This window comes from Lissotriton vulgaris, chromosome 8 (genome assembly GCF_964263255.1).
Source record: "Lissotriton vulgaris chromosome 8, aLisVul1.2, whole genome shotgun sequence".
In the NCBI taxonomy this organism is placed as follows: Eukaryota; Metazoa; Chordata; class Amphibia; order Caudata; family Salamandridae; genus Lissotriton; species Lissotriton vulgaris.
This window is the reverse complement of record NC_141696.1, coordinates 43,965,507-43,984,923: the sequence shown is the minus strand read 5'-3', so window position 1 is coordinate 43,984,923 and position 19,417 is coordinate 43,965,507. Positions and strand designations below refer to the sequence as shown.

The 19,417-nt window shown below is 49.0% G+C and overlaps 1 protein-coding gene across 1 annotated transcript in view; it reads left to right on the top strand.

Annotated features, from left to right (window-relative positions):
- The window catches only part of LOC147693350 (transient receptor potential cation channel subfamily M member 2-like), a 1,918,272-nt gene that overhangs the window by 1,421,098 nt on the left and 477,757 nt on the right, over positions 1–19,417 (top strand). Inside the window, exon 25 of the mRNA XM_086933680.1 lies at positions 5,758–5,890. Within this exon, the coding sequence (XP_086789806.1) occupies positions 5,758–5,890 (133 nt within the window). The remainder of the gene's footprint in view (positions 1–5,757; positions 5,891–19,417) is intronic.

Below are 19,417 nucleotides of genomic sequence, written 5' to 3'. Positions count from 1 at the left end.
GAGAAGGGTACGTGTGCCCGGCAGAAGGTACGCCACCCCAGAGTGGACTTATCTAGCAGATGTCTTGGGGACAGAAATCTGGGAGAGTGAGAGAAGTGAAAGTAATCGATCTCGATCCATTTGTGGCAGTGGAGATATGGATGTTGACGCCTGGACTCGAGACTGAGGGGTTACTGACTTTCACACTTCCCTTACCCCCTTACCTAAGTCGGATCAAAGACCTAGTGCTAAATCGATTAGAATTTCCGACTTTTGGTCATCAAATTCCAGAACAAGAAGAAAAAGTCATTCGTTTTGAACTATTGGAACTTGTTATTAAGGCTGTAGGTACGAGAATAATTGTAGATGCATAAAGACTTTGTGTATAAGCTATAAAGAAGAAGAGAACCTAGCGCCGAGTGGAAAGAAGAATAAAATTAGGGATTACATTTAGAGGACGGAGAAGGGTTAGGGTTGTCTGTTGCTGAAGAGAAAAGACATTGTTGCGAAAAAGAGACTTTTGTTGGTAAAGAGCACTTTACAGACTTGCAAAGAAAACTTTTCTTCGAGAAAAAGAAAGAGCTACGCTGTTTTGATAACATGGAGAACGGCAACACAAACCGAAAAGCCAAATGCATAATAGGTACACTAATAGCAGTAGTAATTTTTCTCATAGTTACAGTAGTGACCATATCATACATAGTAGGACATGGAAGTGATAAAGAAATAGCAGATGTAAAGCCTGTAACGACTTTGAAACCTGCTCTTGTTGGGAAGAAGGAGGAGAGCAATGTTATCCGTGAAAAAGCGTTACTGGCAAATGAAGCTCGTAGATTACATGTAGACGAGTCACAGGGAAACTTTAGGTCAAATGCATATGCCAAACTATTGTATGAGTATATTGATGCCATGGAGGCCAAAGATTGCTATGTATGTATGCAATTGCCGGCTTCTGTAGATGAGGGCATCCGATATCATCATCTCCCACTGACTTATGGAATAACATGTAGTTTACTGCTTAGTATATTTTATGGTAGAGAAGGGTTCGAGTACTACTTTTCAAATTATGATTCGGTACTGCCTGAAGTTCCGAATTATAAACAAATGAATAAGTGGGACTATTACAAAAAGGAGGATAGACTAGCCAAATTCTTTCTTCCTTGGGATACATTAGATACATCATGCGCACGCAGAAATAATCTGACTTGCAAAGTGTCAGAGATAGAGAAGAAGTTCATAGGACAAGTAGATGACCGATACAGAAGGCAGAAGATTCTAAAAATGTCAGGACAGTGGAAAACTGATTGGACCGAAGAAGAAAAAGCACACAAGAAGAAAGGGAGCAATGGTCCAATAGCTTTGGATAGAATGCAGAAAGGAAAGTTATGTTTAACTCGAAGCAAGACATATTATGAGAGTGTATTTGTAGGTGAAGTTAATTGTGAACATGCTTTTAGGTTAGAGTACTATACTAAAGATTTTATGAAAGAGATGCAAGTGATTCCTAATGTATATTTTGTATGCGGAAGAAATGCTTATGTAAAACTGCCTGACAATTGGTATGGTTCGTGTTACTTGGCAATTGTCTTCCCCAAAATATATCATGCGAAGGATTTAGCGATCATAGAAGGAAAGGCTTCGATAAGAACGAAAAGAGAAGTAAGAGATGCGGAAGTAGTTGGAGACATATTTGGAGCAATGTTTCCTATGTTAGGTTTAATACTTAACGATGTTAAGATCAGGAGACTAGCTACAGTCATAGATAGATTGTCTGCAAGTACTGCAAGGTCATTAATGCTAGTAGAAGGCGAGATGCAATCGATTAGAGCAATGGTTCTTCAGAATCGACTTGCTCTTGATGTACTATTAGCAAAAGAAGGCGGAGTTTGCAAGGCTTTGAAGGTTCAGGAATGTTGTACTTATATTCCTGATAATTCAAAACCCCTTGAGAAGGTCATAAGAAACATTACACAGATACATCAAGAAATCGAAGATTTGACAAAAATAAATGTTTGGGAAAAAGTAGGTCATGGAGTAGGAAAGGTTGGAAGTTGGTTTGCCAACCTTGGTAAAAGCATTGTATGGTATATATTAAAACCTGTATTAATAGTATTAATTTGTATAATCACATTGTTAGGGTTAGTAAAACTGTATAAATGGTATAGGACGAACCGGTTACAAAGATCCATGAGAGAACAAGAAAGGAGATTAGCTGCTTTACAAGATCAACAGTATAAAAGTTTAAGAGCACTCGAAAGGATAAAAAGAGGGAATGATGTAACTAGTTCTGTTTAAAGGTGCTATTCAAATTGCATTTAGTGATGACTCCTAAAGGTCATCAAAGGGGGGAACTGAGAGAGCGCAATTTGAATAAAACGTATATCCGAGTCATATTTACAAGCATATCGTATAAACGTAGGAATGAAATGTATATCGTAACGTGAAGTTGACACTTATAAGTATAAAGTTAACAGACGTAACCAAAGTAATATAGGAAATGTAATTGTACTTACTCTTGAACGTGCATTAAATTTAGAAGCCGTATACATAGTGGGCTAATGTAGAAATGTGTAGAAATGCTTACGAACAGAAGAACGTGTAAACAGAATTCATGTACGTATAAAATTCTAAATGGAGAAGCGGCGAGAAAATGTAAAGCGAAGAAATGTGCAGAGCATACATAAACGATGTAACAGGAGAATATAACTTTACGTTCTATGTATGAGGTTTATATTCTATGTAAAATGTATTCATTTATAAGCAAAGGATTTGCTAAATGCGATTATATATAAATGTGTGTTAAAGGTTATACTGTGTAGAAGAAGTTTTGTAGAGTTTAGGTCATTTGTGATTTTAACCTGATTGACCAAGGGTTCGCAGGAGTGTAGTCCGCTGTTGGTAATTTAGTGGGCTCACAGGAGTCGTGAATAGACTTGATGTGAACGTGCGAGCCAAGGAGTCTAGTTCTTGTTAGATTTAAGGTGACAATGTCGGACGAAGTTTATTGCCTAAACGTGAGAGGAGATGCTTGGAATTTGAGTCTTGTTTTGAAATGAACATTCACAGGACCAAATGAGGTTACAAATACAGCCGTAAAGAATGAAGTTCTGATGAGGTGATAGACTTTTGCTCCGAAAGTGTCAAATGTAATGTCAATGAAGTCATCAGCAAGAAGACGAAGATGGAGGCTAAGAAGAAAGGTCAACTTAACGGACGACGCGAAGAGACGAAGCTATGGAAAGACCTAGAAAATGACATCATATGTATGAGTATGTGGTGGGCGTCAAGGGGCGTTCCATCCATACGGTGATTGTGTATTTAGGGACAGCACCCAGGGGAGAAGAGCAGCACAAGCTCAGAGCAGATGGCAAGCAAGTTAGGAGCAAGCGCTGAGAGAGATCAGAGCGCAAGAGAGCAGTAGGCCGAGGACCCTTAGAGAGCGGATGGGTAGGCAGAGAGGGTACTGCTTCTTAAACTTAAGTTACCTTTAGAGGCTAAGAGAGTTTGAACTTCTTTGGAAGTCAAACTGCTGACACCTTTTTAGGGTACTAGGAACTTGCGAAGTAGGGATGTCACCTAGTATAGAGTAGGGACAGATTTAACTTGTATTCTTTTCTTTTAGATGACGCAACGGAACCACATCATATCTATGCTTTTAATTTGTTGATTCTGGAGCTGACTAATTGTATTCGTTTGTAGATTGAGGTTATTTAGGGAATATATGTTCCTTATAGTTCCTGTGTATTTGTTGAATCTTATCCTGAGAGGATTGTATTTGCAACTTATCTTGAATTTATATTAAATCTTTTAAACTTTATCAGTTGTAAGTGGTTCTTCAGAGTTGCGTCAGTTTATGGGGTTCATCTAACCTATGTGGGGTTGTCTTTTACTCAATGACAGAAAATAACCGATCCAAATTGATGAATGAGATTAATATCTAAGTGATCAAAAAGGGCATCAAAATCTCATTCCCCGCACTATCCTTTAAACAGTGCTACAGCTGCATCTCTGGTCCTTGTGGCACTTCTTCTTTTTTTTATCCTCTACACAGTGCTGAAGCTGCATCTCAGTTCATATATCCACTACACTTCCAACTAAAATACATAGGTAAAACACATTGTCATTTACAACACAATTAGCTCTAACTAAAAAAAAGCGAGACCGATTGCATTGCAAATGCTTGTTTTAAAGGCATGGTTGCATTATTCTCTTTTCTTTCACCGAAGGTGCAAACAGCTGAAACGTGTGTGTAGTCCAAGAGATGCCGATGTATCTGCACTCTGTATCAGGGGCGCAGCAACCTTTGGTGCAACCGGTGCAGTGCACCGGAGCCCAGGGGTGGGCGGGGGTCCAGCGTGCCCTGCACCAACTGATGTTATTTCAGAGAGTTCCTGTTCTGATTTGTTTTATTTAGGCAGGGTGCATGCCAGGGCTTGGCTTTGTTTCCTCTTCTGGGGCTCTGGTACAGAGGGAGTGGAGGATAAGGGCACAAGAAAGAAAAGACATGAAAAAACAGGAGAGGATGAAAGAACTGAGAGGAAGGCAAGGAGAGGCGACAAAATGGGAGAAGGAAATAAGAATGCAGTGTACTGGGGTCCTGGGTTGTGATGGACCTGGATCTTTGTAGCCCCAGACAACCAAGTGTTTTCACTCATCTGATTGGTTTGAACACTGCTGCTCTTCTGACTTGGTTTGTACTGTACTAGCGCCATGATGCTCCCTGAAGTGAAAGCTGCGCTTCTCAAATGATACCATTCGTGGGCAAGCTGCACCTCATGTATACCTGTATTTTATCACCAGATTGGGGCGAGTTTCCAGGTTGTGTCACTAAATGTCTTTTATGGGGTACCTTTATTTTAGGTGTCCAGACACAGTTCTACCAAACACAGCAAGACTTCAGGAATGGGCATGGTGCACATTTGAATTAATATAGTGTAATAATGAAGTCCCGGTGCCGAGATGTAGTTTCATGGAGATTTATTAGGTTGTAGTTACATGTTGTGAAGATCCTGTAGAGCAGCCCCACCAGGAGCAGCCTCCCTGCTCCTCAGCCCATCTTCAACTGTCAACCCTCACACCAGGCACCAAAGCATTCAAAACATGTCCATCACACCCACATTCCATATATAACACTCACACTGGCTGAGCATCTAGGAACCAGGTAACATAGGAACAGTATTAACACAACAGCAAGATAACACATATAGTCAGTGTTGTACTGCACATTGTCAGCTGGGCATGCAGGATTCATACTAGTTTCTCATGCACTGCAGGGTAGGCTGGGAGAAGGACCATGTATGTGTGAAGCCCCAGTTCTATGACTCGGGTCATATCAAGCTGATGTGTTAGCACACCGAAGCTTTGCAACATTTATACATCTTGCATGCTTGTGCAACTGCGCACACACACACACATAAACACACACACACTTAATCCAGAAACCTACTACACTGCATGAATTTCCCTGCATGGAGCAATTGTGTGTCACCAACACAAACACCGGTCTGTGAATCCATACAGTGGTCTTGTTACAGTTGCTACCATACCCAGTGGCACCTCCTAGGTTGCTCTGTTCCATGTTCCTTCATAGTATCAGGTGTAATGCCAGTCTTGTCTTCACATCAATGTGCTCCAATCACCAGCATATAACCGCCCCAAGCATACCAAAGGGCTGTGGAGCTCAGTTGGGTCAATACAATTAGGCAGTGAATAGTAGCATGTGTGCCCCAGACCTCTTTGCAAAGACACTGACCCTTGTTCTCCTCTTCCTGTCTGCAGATGGATCACAGCCGCACTCTACGCAGGAAGAGTCATCCTCGCTGTGGACTACATAATATTCTGCCTCCGTCTCATGCACATTTTCACTGTGAGCAGGTTCCTCGGGCCCAAGATCATCATGATGAAGGGGATGGTGAGAGCCCCTGTTCCTCCTCATTATTCCAATTCACAGCATCATCAAAAGCCCAAATGTATGATTGCATTGCGCACAATGAAAAGTGTTGCAGATCTATTTACTTATGTATCTAATGGTTTCATGCAATGCATAGTACCGATAGGCAGGGCTGTGTTACATAGAAAGACAAGGTATACTTTGAAGTGGCATGGTGGGCAAAAATATGATAAGTTGGAATGCCACTGAGTGGTTTCCAGTGGTCACACAAGTATTCCTCCCATCACCTTTTGTGCAGTTGTTTTAAGAGTATGCCCAGATGTGGGTTCCATGTGCCCTGTCCCACTGTAGCCAAGCTGCATCCATCTGCAGAGACCCAATCAGCCTGAGACCGGTGCAGGGTCGGTTTTGTTCCAGGTCAGGGAGGACCCCGCCTAACTGTTTGGGCTGGACTGTTCCAATTGGAGAAGGGTCAAGAGTGATTTGCAAATGGCTGTGTCTAAACTGAGGTGGCATGGTGGGCACAAACAACAGGTTGGAATGCTACCACGGGCATTTGTTAGTGGTTACACAAATATTCCTACCGACGCCTTTTGGATGCCCAGATGTAGGTCTCATGCACATTGCCCCATTGAAGCCAATCTGCATATGATTGAAGGGCCCCAACCAGGTTGAATCGCTGATAGATCTTACGTTGCTTCTGATCCAATTCAGGGAGGACCTAGCTTGGCGGTTTAGGCTGGACTGTTCCTGTTGGACTGATTTGCATATGGCTGGGTCTAAACAGAGGTGGCATGGTGAGCAAGCACAATAGGTTGGAATGCTACCGCAGACATTTGCCAGAGGTTAGAACTATTGCAAGCTTTCCTTCCAGCACTCTTTTTGTGTTTGAAAGAAAGACAAGAGGCATGTTTTACTGGAAACATCACTTATAACAGTGATAGTATGACATGATATCAACACAATCAACATTACTGGAAGACCCAAAGTAGCAGTATTGAAGGAGAAGAACAGGAATTTGGGCATGACCAGATAGTAGATCGATTTAGGCTGGCAGAAATTGTTACAATGGATGGGCTTCCAGATGTTTAAAAAAATACATTATTGAGGGCTTTTCTCCAAAGAACACTGGGAGTGTCACCTGGCATGTCAATCATTGTTCTCCTGCCGGTTATATGAAAACCAGTTTGTGCTGCAATGCACAAAATGTCCAATAATGTAGGCCGAGTGGGCGTTTCGGGGCTTGGCCTGGGCGAACATCAATTGAAACCAGAGCTAATCTCGACCTACTAAAGTTACATGAAATTCTGGGAACGCATTGTGTAACGTGAAGGCAAACAATTGATAGTCTATATTACTATAGCATAAAATGCAGCGGAGGCACCTGTTCCACCCCTTTGCAATAGCATAGTAGTACTATGCAGGAGCATACTAAGTCTACAGAAATAGGCTAATTTTGAACATAGAAGAGGGGTTTTACCAAAATAGTGAGTTCTAAATATCATCTTACCATAATATCATTGCCTTTAAATTGTGATATAAAAATATTGAAGTCTGCATATCAAAAGTAAGAATATTGGTTTTTTTGCATTGCAGTTAATAGTTGTTTATAATTTAGATATATGTAGTATTGTATTTTTACAAAATGATTGCAATATTGTAAAGGGTATGTATTTTATAATTTTTTTTTCTAAACTGGTTACATATTTTAGGAAGAGTATGGTTTGGGTAGTTTAAAAAAAAATCCTTTACTTTTTCAAGTTGAAATGTGTAAGATTTGTTTTTTTTTCGTTATTCTTTATATTTAGTTGTATTAATCAAATTAATCATAATAAAATATTTAGATATTATATCAATACAATGTTTCTTTTTTTTTTAAACTGAAAAAACTTTACATATTTAGTTTTTTGCTATTTTTAAATAAATGTGTGTGCATGTATAAAGTCAAAGTCAAAGAGTCTTGTATAGTGCATCATCTCACCTTTAGGTCTCAGGGTGCTTGCAGACAGATCAACACACCAAGGTTCTAGGTCACATCATTTGGGGAACAGCCAGGTTTCTAGTCTCTGTGAAAGCGCAGGTTATCTGGAATAGACAAGATGTATGACGGGAGCTTATTCCAGAAATAGGGGCAAGATAGGAAAAGGAGCGGCCACCATTTCGCACAGTGCAAACCCATAAAGGAATTAACAGAAGTTTAGTACTTGATCTCAGAGTTCTGGCTGGCTGATATTTTTTCAGTTTTTTTCCTAGATATCCAGGGCCTGTGTCATAGATGCTTTTGTGTGTGAGGTCAGCAGGCTTCGGAGATGGTTCACAAGAAAGGGCCGCGGCAGCGCCAGCAGGCTTCGGAGATGGTTCACAAGAAAGGGCCGCGGCAGCGCCAGCAGGCCTTTAAGGATGAGTTCCTCACGGTGTCTCTCGACTCCAAGATACAACTGCCTTCCTGCTCTGGAGCTGCCCCAGTTATAGGTCTGGTCTCCTTTGATGTCCGGACCCTCGCACTTGGAGGTCGGGAGGTCCGGGATGAGGGAGTCTTGTTGAACCAGTCCAGGGCCTTCCCTTGGACCCCCATCTTCCAGAGCCACTGTAACAAAATGTCATGGGAGATGGTGTCAAAAGCGGCCGACAGATCTAAAAGAACCAGGATGGTTGATTCCTTTTTATCTAAAGGGCGCCTGATGTCTATCATTTCTACTACCGCTGTTTCGGTACTATGTGCCGCTCTGAACCCTAATTGAGAACAGTCAATGAGTCTATAACTTTCTAGATGACTAGTGAGTTGTTTGTTTACCAGGGCTTCAAGGGCTCTCCCGAAATAAGGCAGCAGCGAGATGGGGCGGTAGTTGGCTAGTTCACTGCAATCTAGGGTGGGCTTCTTGAGAATGGGCCTAGCTTGCGCTTTCTTCCAGCTGCCAGGTATAACTGCTTAGTCCAGCAAGAGATTACAAATCTCTGTTAACCTCAGTATCATCTGGGGTGCTTATTTCCTAAAGATCCGGGGTAAAAGGGATTCTATAGGGGAACCGGATTTAATCTTGACAATGACTACTGATACCTGATCGCAAGTTACTAATTGAAATTTAGTCAATGGAGGTATCAATAGATGGCTGCTCCTGACTAATTGCATGTCAGTCTCTTTATCTTGCGGGAAGGATCTGTAAATAGCTTTTATTTTATCATCGAAGAAAAAGATATTTTGTCAACCCAATCTCGTGTATGGACAACGGAGGATTGGATAGCCTCAGGGGTGGTGAACTCTTTTGAGATTTTATATAGCTCTTTGCTCGATTTGGCTGCATTCTCGATCCTTCCTGCTAAATACAGCTTTTTTGCTTTTTTAATGTTATTTAAATATAAGCGATGACTTTCTCTGTATTTAACTTGGTCGCTGGTTTTTGTTTTTCTCCAGAGATGTTCCGCCGCCCTGTTGGATTGTTTCTCAATTTTAAGTGCTGTGGTGAACCAGGGAGAAGGTTTGCTCTTGACCTTAACTCTTGAAAAAGGCGCTATTGTGTTCAGGGTCACTGTTATAGCCTGTTCAAAGTCCATGATCGCTTCCTCAATGTTGTTGGTATTCAATTCTGCTTCGATGCTGAAATGGTTAGAGAAAGAGGCAGATGTACCTTTGCGCCAAGGTCTAATAACATTGCTTTCTTTATCACGGCTGATTATGGGATAATGTGTAAGAAAACTAAAATTTATTAGGTGATGATCCATCCAAAGAAGCTGTAGAGGTTGTCAGACTACAATCTTAGTAGAGTTTGTGAACGAGAGGTCAAGGGTGTGGCCAGCCTGATGGGTAGGCCCAACTACCAATTGCTCCAACCATAGTGTCTGCAGGGATGTAATCAATTGGTCAGTGTCGGGGTCCAGTGCTAAATTGGCATGGTAATTAAAATCCCCAATGGAGATAAAATTATTTGTACCCACGACACAGGGCACAATAAATTCTACTAGCCAATTTACAAAATTAGCTTTGTATCCAGGCGGTCTATAAACTAAGGGTCCTGACCATATTTTAGAAGACTGCAAAATGAGTTTAAAAATCAGGATTTCTGCTTTATCTGAGTACAGAGAATCCACAATGATGGTTTCTAATATGCCTGTCATAGCTATTGCTATGCCCCCTTCTCTCCCAACTGCTCTGTCCAACCTTACTAGCTTATATGATGATGGAAAGGCAATGGCTATATCTAGAGATGCCAGTGCGTGAAGCCAAGTTTCAGTTCTGAAACAGACATCTGGTTTCTCCTGATCCACGAGAGTCCATATTCCCAACGCATGTTTTGGAATCGACCATGCGTTAAAATACATAGCCTTCAGATGTTTAAAGACAACTACTGGGGCCTTAGCCCTTGTAGGGCTTTGGAGAGATACCTCGAGAGGTCTGCTCTTGAGAGAAAGTGGGCTCATTTTCAGGTGATATGTACATGGTTTCTACCATGTAGGGGAACTTATTTAAAGCAACAAGCTCTGCTCTTTAATAACACGTTTTATCCATGATAAGAAGGAAAAAATAAAAATCCTTGTAAATTAACCAAATCCTCAGACAAGCAGGGGGCCTGGCGGCGGTCTGGCGCGGACGTGCGCAGACGGGCTTGACTTTGAAGCGACGCAGGCACGCGCTGCATGCGTCCGCTCCCCAGCCATGTTTAAATAAGTGCGGGGGCGGGCAGCTAGACCAGCAACCGTCCTCCACACGCCGGTGCAACCGGAAGTGAGGAGTCTGAATGCACAAGAGGCAGTGGAACGGGGACAAGAAGCAGACTGAGGTGAGTAAATGTTGGACAGGCCTCGTGGAAGGCCCGCTTCCTCCCCGCAGGGCGAGGACCGAACCCCTGCTCTCCCTGTATCCCCGACAAGAACCATCCCGGCAACCCACTGGGGCAACCCACGACCCGTCCACAACGGAGCTCCAGCCCCAAACACCCCAGTACCGGCTGGCCCGGGCTCCCCGTCAGCACCACTGCCCCGGCCCAGCCGCCATCTTTGGACACTACCTGACAAGGCCGCGTGGCCTCGGCTCGACCCCAACCCTGGGCCTGGCCAGGCCCCGACATCGAGGCACCACCATCCACCCAGGGGGTGAAGAGACCACTTGGCGGGTCAATGGGAGAAGGAGTGTCAATGGCTCCCCTCCGCCAGGTGTCGATCGCCCCCGGCCTCCCCGGGCGCTGGCTCCACCCCCCTGCTGGGTGTCTGGACTCCCTCATCCCCAGACCTCCCGACCTCCAAGTGCGAGGGTCCGGACATCAAAGGAGACCAGACCTATAACTGGGACAGCTCCAGAGCAGGAAGGCAGTCGTATCTTGGAGTCGAGGGACACCGTGAGGAACTCATCCTTGAAGGCCTGCTGGCGCTGCCGCGGCCCTTTCTTGTGAACCATCTCCGAAGCCTGCTGGCGCTGCCGCGGCCCTTTCTTGTGAACCATCTCTGAAGCCTGCTGGCGCTACCGCGGCCCTTTCTTGTGAACCATCTCCGAAGCCTGCTGGCGCTGCCGCGGCCCTCTGCAACGTGAACCATCGTATTGGCCTGCTGGCGCTGCCGCAGCCTTTCTCGTCGTGCACCATCTTCGTAGCCTGCTGGCGCTGCCGCAGCTTTCCTCGTTGTGAACAATCATCCTGGCCTACTGGCGCTGCCGCGGCCCTCCTCGCAAGTGAACCATCATCGTAGCCTGCTGGCGCTGCTGCGGCCCTCCTTACTGTGAACCATCGACCTAAGCCTGCTGGCGCTGCCGCGGCCCATCTTTGCAGATCCCCAAGCTCGAGGATTGTGAGCTTCCTTCTTGCCGCACCTGTACCGGACCGGTACTAAGACTGACCCGCTACCCCTCTCCCCTACAGAGACTAGAATTGCGAGGACCCTCGTGTCCTGACCCCACTGTACCGTATCACCTTGCTTCAAGATTCGTATATAAAGTGTGTTGAACTCATCCTGGTGTGGTGTCCATCTGTGGGGGGGAAGTTACTTGTCTGTACGATCGCTGGAGACGGTCCTCACCGGAGGCCTCTCCTACCTGTGCTCGGCTGACCCTCCGGGTCTCCATCTAACATTGGTGGCCAGCGGCGCGATCCGAGCCAACGCATAATCGTACCGAGAGTGACTCACCCCACGACACACGACCACCATGACAACAAAAGAGAGTGGAACAACGGAAAAATTCCAGATGGAAAAAGTAGGAGAATACAACCACAGAGAACTAAAACAGTTCTGCATAGAACTGGGCATTGCTACCACAGGACTGAGCACGAAAGAGGACTTCAAACACGCCCTAGAATCCTGGGCAGAGACGGGTACGACCGTACCCCAAAACCAAAGCCAAGAGACACCCGAAACCAGCCCCGCACCAACAGAAGAAAGAAGACCGGGTCTCTCACCAGACGAGGCCCGAGAACGAGAGAAAAGCAGGCTCCACGATTTGGAGCTAGCTCGACTTCGCTTGGATGGAGAACTCAAATTGGTGGAACAAAAAATAACTTTGGAACACTTACGGCTCCGAGAGGAGCGAGATGAAACAAAGGCAGAGAGAGTTAGAAGAGAAGAAGCTAGCCTACGAGCATGAGCGCAACTTGAAGGAACTAGAGATTCGGAAGCATAACAAAGACCTCGGGGTCCCCGGACACCCGAGCCCCCCTGTCCCTACGGACCCCAAGGTCCACATCCCCAAGGATGTCGTCAGAGAATATTACCGGAACGATGATATCCAGCAATGGTTCAAAGCCTACGAAGTAGCCATGACCTCCCACCGGATTCCCCGGAGCGACTGGGGGGCCGGGCTATGGGGGAGGTTTGTCAACGAAGGGCGAGACGCCCTGCTGCAACTCCCGGACCATCACATGACGTCCTACGACCACATGAAGGCCGCTCTCCTCGCTCGATACGGACTCACGCCCGAGATGTACCGCCAGAGGTTCCGCGACTGCAAACGGATCCCGGGTACGACTTGGGTGGAGTACGTGAACTACTTAACCGAGCCTTCGAAGGGTGGATCAAGGGCAGCCAGGTGACCTCTTACGAACAACTCTTTGACCTTATCGTATGGGAAGACCTCTCTAATAACTGCTTCGTCGAGCTCCGGCAGCACCTCCTTGATAGTAAACTGACTGAACCTCGGCAACTCGCCGTTGAGGCTGACCGGTGGGAGAGCACCCGAGTTTCCCGAAACGGGCCCAGCGAACAGAACAGAGCCGCCCAAGGGTTCCATCGCCCCCGAGGGGGAGGGGGAGGCCAGGGTCGGGGAAGAGATACCGTCCCGGTGGCCCCCGCCAGCAACACCCCGCCCCCGACCGGCCGAGGGAGCCTCCCGATGCGACCAGGTTTCCGCGCCAACGTTACCTGCCACCGATGCCAGCGACCCGGCCACTACGCCAATGATCCCAACTGCCCAAAAAACCAGAGCCCTATGCCCCACCAGGTCGCTGCCGCCGCTCTGGGAGAAGAGCAAACACAAGAAGACACTGAAGAGTACGAGCCAGACCAGCCTGAGTGGGAACCCGCCGCCATGTCCCTGGTCTGCCTAGGAGAAAGAGACCTGATTCCGCGGGCACCCCTTCCCGCCAACACGCAGAAGTACAGCCAGTGGGTCAACATTAACGGGCTCCGGGCTGAAGCCCTCCGCAACACCGGGGCCAGTGTGACCGCAGTCCGCTGTCATCTGGTGACCCCAGACCAGATTTTGCCTAATATCCTTTGCTCTGTACGGTCGGCCGACAACTCAGAAAGCCTATGTCGGATGGCCTGCGTCCCCTTCGAGTGTGGGGGAGTATCCGGAATGCTAAAAGTGACTGTCCGCGATGATGCCCCTGTAGACTGCCTCCTGGGGAACGACCTCGAAAGTTCTCCCTGGTCAGCCGTCGAGAGAAGAGAGCACCTGGGGATGCTGGGCCTCCCTGAATGGGTCTGCGTCACGACCCGGTCCATGGCTGCCCGCACCATCCCCAGTCCAGAAGAACCCGAATGGCCAGCACCTCCTCCCCCGATCGTCCACGAGGGAGCCACCCTGGAAGCCAGTCCTCCGGAAAACAACGAAGAAGGACTCGATCGGCTCCGGGACCTTCCCGAACTGGCCCAGTGGCGTCAAGAGGGTGGCCCCACTCAGGAACAATTTCAACAGGAACAGAGATCATGTCCCTCCCTTGAGGGACTCCGGCAGCAAGCCCTCGCCCAGAGTTCAGGAGACACCTCGGGGGCCCACTGGATTTATTGGGACAATGACCTGCTCTACAGCGAGCAAAAGATTGCCGAGCTGGGGGCCAGCCAGGTGCTGGTGGTCCCCCTCCGCTTCAGAGACTTCCTCTTGAACCTAGCACACGATGTGCCTCTTGCCGGACACCTGGGGCAAGACAAAACGTACAGCCGTCTGGTAACCCACTTCTACTGGCCGAAGATGCGAAATGATGTAGCCAACCACTGCCAGGCCTGCCCAACCTGCCAGGCCAGCGGGAAGAGCGGCCGAAAACTCAAAGCACCCCTGCAGCCTTTTCCCATCGTCACCACCCCGTTTGAACGGGTGGGAATAGACATTATGGGGCCCCTGGACCCCCGAACAGCACAAGGGCACCGATTCATCCTGGTCCTGGTGGACCACGCCACCCGCTATCCCGAGGCCATCCCTCTCCGGACCGTGACGGCGCCCGTGGTAGGCCGGGCCCTGATTGGAATCTTCTCGCGGGTGGGCTTCCCCCGGGAAGTCGTCAGCGACAGGGGAACGAACTTTATCTCTAAATACATGAAGTCTCTCTGGCAACAGTGCGGGGTCACCTACAAATTCACGACCCCCTATCACCCGCAAGGAAATGGCCTGGTCGAGCGGTTTAACCGCACCCTCAAAGGGATGATCATGGGCCTAGAAGAACCCTTACGTCGCCAATGGGATGTGCTGCTCCCGTGCCTCCTGTTCGCCTACCGAGAAGTCCCCCAGAAATCCCTGGGCTTCAGCCCATTCGAACTCCTATATGGACACCCCGTCCGGGGCCCCCTCAGCCTGGTCAAAGAAGGGTGGGAGGTGGCCCCCAAGAAGACTCCTCCGGATGTATACAAGTATCTCCTGACCCTCCGCAACCAGACCCGGCGATTCAGGGAACTCGCCAAGGCCAACCTGGAAGCCAGTCAGGAGGACATGAAGAAATGGTATGATCAGCATGCCTCCTCCATCGAGTTTGAGCCGGGACAACAAGTCTGGGTGATGTCCCCAGTTGAACCCTGCCCCTTGCAAGACAAATGGACCGGGCCCTTCAAGGTGATAGAGCGCAAGGGTCCCGTCACCTACCTGATGGACATGGAGTCCCCCCGGAACGCCCTACGGGTCCTCCACGCCAACAGACTCAAACCACATTTCGTGCGCTCAGAACTCAGCCTCCTGATGGCTACCGATACTGGGACGGAGGAGGACTCCGAGCCCCTTCCTGACCTGCTGAAGACACTCGAGCAGGACGGCTCCGTGGAAGGGGTCAGACTCTCCGATGCCTTATCCCCAGAGCAACGCCAAGACTGCCGAGACCTCCTGCTACAATTTGCAGATCTGTTTTCCCTCATCCCCGGGGTCACCCCCTAGTGCCTTCACGACGTGGACACCGGGGATAGCCCCCCTATCCGACACAGGGCGTACCGAGTGCCGGATCGAGTGCGTACCTGCATCCAGAACGAAGTCTCCAAAATGCTGGCTCTGGGAGTGATCGAGCCATCTGACAGCCCCTGGGCCAGCCCAGTCATACTGGTCCCCAAGGCGGCCGCCCCGGGCGTCGCCCCCGAGCTCCGGTTCTGTGTGGACTATCGGGGCCTGAACGCCGTTACCAGAACAGATGCTCACCCTATCCCCCGGGCGGATGAGTTAATTGACCGCATGGGGGCCGCCCGCTACTTGAGCATCTTCGATCTAACAGCGGGCTACTGGCAGATCGGCCTCACCCCCGGGGCCCAAGAGCGATGTTCTTTTCAACTGTTACAACCCGACTTCTTCTAAAGCACTCTAAACACGTGACCATGCTTGTGCTATAGAAAACGGGAAATAAATAAAGTGGTTCTGTGTTGCCCATTGAACGCCAACTGATGGAAACCTGCTGCTACTATTGAGGAAAACACAAGACGTCGCATTCTGCCTTGTTCTTTTCGTAGTTCCTGCAAGTCCAATCATATCTTTATCTTAGCATTTTGTTTTGTTTCTGAATAAAGTAACTGTAACATGTTTGGAGATCCCTACCTTCCACGACCCTGCATTACTCCAAAACACGCCTCATATAACAACTGTGCAATCCCACGCATACTTCCATTATGTTCAACATATGGGTAGCCTTTTACTCAGGATGGTAGTGCGCAACTAGTCGATTTTAATGTAACATTTGCACACATGGCAACTTTAGAAAGTTGCCTCTCTTTTGCCCAACATTTCCCGTGACTGTTTATGGTTGCACACAAACTTTTGTTCACTTGACAGCCTTCTGCCCTCTTAGGGACAGGTGAGAACCATACTCAGGAAGGAAAACAAAGGATCTGCCAAGGCAGGAGGTGTGATTTCCTTCTAGCTGGAAGGCCAAACAGGGTGCGAGCCAAAAAGGTGAGCTTTAAAGAGAAAGACATATTTGAAGGGCAAATGATATTCACACTCGAGAGGTGCTGCTCTTTTGATTTAGCAGATAGGCTGGCATTTCGGACAAAGAGAGAACCTGTTGCCAATCCTTTTTTCCATGGGTAGATAGCCCCCAGGTGGCACACTAGAGGCGCAAACAATCTTTTGCTAAAGCCTAAAAGATTCCGCAAGGAAAAAACCTATAAACGCTCTTTCTCAGGAATGGCGCCCAGGATTTGGAACTCACTCCCCCCTGAAACTAGGCTCATCACCTCTACCATAATTTTCAAGAGAGAAGTAAAAGCAATCCTCATGGCCAAATACACCTGAACCAATATAGGGGAAAAACTACAGAGACTTGATACTCATCTGTACTACTTGTTCGAACCCTTGTATTTTTATGTTGACTTTGAAATTGAATTACTTGATTGTGTTATGACATCACTTCAATGTACTGTTAACATGATGGAGGTATCTGCGTATACATGCTCCCCTCCTCTGTAAAGCGCTCTGATATCTGCGAAGATCTTGTTCGCGCTATATAAAACTTTCAAAATAAATAAAAAAAATAAATGAAAAACGCCCCCGCTACCTTCCAGAAACTCGTGAACAAGGTACTGGCGGGCCTCGAAGAATTCAGCGCCGCCTATCTGGACGATATTGCTGTATACAGTCGCCACTGGGCAGATCACCTCCACCACCTCCGGGAAGTCCTGCACGCCCTCCGGCAGGCCGGGCTCACCATCAAGGCCAGCAAATGCCAGATTGGCCAAGGGTCTGTAACCTACCTGGGACACCAAGTGGGAAGCGGTCTGGTGGCCCCCCTCCAGCTCAAGATCGCTGCCATCCAGGCCTGGCAACCACCTGTCACCCAAACCGAGGTCCGAGCCTTCCTGGGGCTCACCGGGTACTACCGGCGGTTTGTGAAGGACTATGGCAGCATCGTGGGGCCCCTCACAGAACTCACATCAAAGAAAAACCCCAAAACAGTCAACTGGACCCCGGACTGTCAAACAGCCTTTGAGAAATTGAAGGCCGCCATGTGCACCGCCCCCGTGCTCCAGGCCCCCGACTACAGCGGGGAGTTCATAGTGCAGACGGACGCCTCAGATCATGGAATTGGGGCCGTCCTCTCCCAGCTCAACTCCGAGGGAGTCGATCAGCCAGTGGCCTTCATCAGCCGACGCCTGCTGGCCCGAGAACAATGCTGGAGCACCATCGAGCGCGAGGCCTTTGCTGTAGTGTGGGCCCTCAAGAAGCTCCGGCCCTATCTCTTCGGCACCCACTTCCGGGTACAAACAGATCACCGACCCCTGCAATGGCTAATGCAGATGCGGGGAGAGAACCCAAAACTGTTGCGCTGGTCCATCTCCCTGCAGGGGATAGACTTCACTGTGGACCATCGTCCAGGCCAGGACCACGCCAACGCAGACGGCCTGTCACGCTTCTTCCGCCTCGGCGAGGAGAGTACCCAAGAGGATGGGTGACTCTCCCTGCCTTCAGCTGGGGGACACGCATGTTGGACAGGCCTCGTGGATGGCCCGCTTCCTCCCCGCAGGGCGAGGACCGAACCCCTGCTCTCCCTGTATCCCCGACAAGAACCATCCCGGCAACCCACTGGGGCAACCCACGACCCGTCCACAACGGAGCTCCAGCCCCGAACACCCCAGTACCGGCTGGCCCGGGCCCCCCGTCAGCACCGCTGCCCCGGCCCAGCCGCCATCTTTGGACACTACCTGACAAGGCCGCGTGGCCTCGGCTCGACCCCAACCCTGGGCCTGGCCAGGCCCCGACATCGAGGCACCACCATCCACCCAGGGGGTGAAGAGACCACTTGGCGGGTCAATGGGTGAAGGAGTGCCAATGGCTCCCCTCCGCCAGGTGTCGATCGCCCCCGGCCTCCCCGGGCGCTGGCTCCACCCCCCTGCTGGGTGTCTGGACTCCCTCATCCCGGACCTCCCGACCTCCAAGTGCGAGGGTCCGGACATCAAAGGAGACCAGACCTATAACTGGGACAGCTCCAGAGCAGGAAGGCAGTTGTATCTTGGAGTCGAGAGACACCGTGAGGAACTCATCCGTGAAGGCCTGCTGGCGCTGCCGCGGCCCTTTCTTGTGAACCATCTCCGAAGCCTGCTGGCGCTGCCGCGGCCCTTTCTTGTGAACCATCTCCGAAGCCTGCTGGCGCTGCCGCGGCCCTCTGCAACGTGAACCATCGTATTGGCCTGCTGGCGCTGCCGCGGCCTTTCTCGTCGTGCACCATCTTCGTAGCCTGCTGGCGCTGCCGTGGCCTTCCTCGTTGTGAACAATCATCCTGGCCTGCTGGCGCTGCCGCGGTCCTCCTCGCAAGTGAACCATCATCGTAGCCTGCTGGCGCTGCCGCGGCCCTCCTTGCTGTGAACCATCGACCTAAGCCTGCTGGCGCTGCCGCGGCCCATCTTTGCAGATCCCCAAGCTCGAGGATTGTGAGCTTCCTTCTTGCCGCACCTGTACCGGACCAGTACTAAGACTGAGCCGCTACCCCTCTCCCCTACAGAGACTAGAATTGAGAGGACCCTCGTGTCCTGACCCCACTGTACCGTATCACCTTGCTTCAAGATTCGTATATAAAGTGTGTTGAACTCATCCTGGTGTGGTGTCCATCTGTGGGGGGGAAGTTACTTGTCTGTACGATCGCTGGAGACGGTCCTCACCGGAGGCCTCTCCCCCCTGTGCTCGGCTGACCCTCCGGGTCTCCGTCTAACAGTAAAGAAAGCAGTTTTAAACAGCCCCAGCAGCGGCAGATAGCAGAGAGCAACAGTGGCGCAGATAAAAGATCAAGCGTACCTCACACACGCATAGATTAAAACAAGCAGTGTGCTAAATAAGCTTCAGTTACATCCTACTAACAGCAATGCCCGATGAGGGATATGACCCCTAGATGATAACGAGTGGTTGAGGGTCTGCTGCACGTCCGCACCCCAGCCGTGTTTAAATAAGTGCGG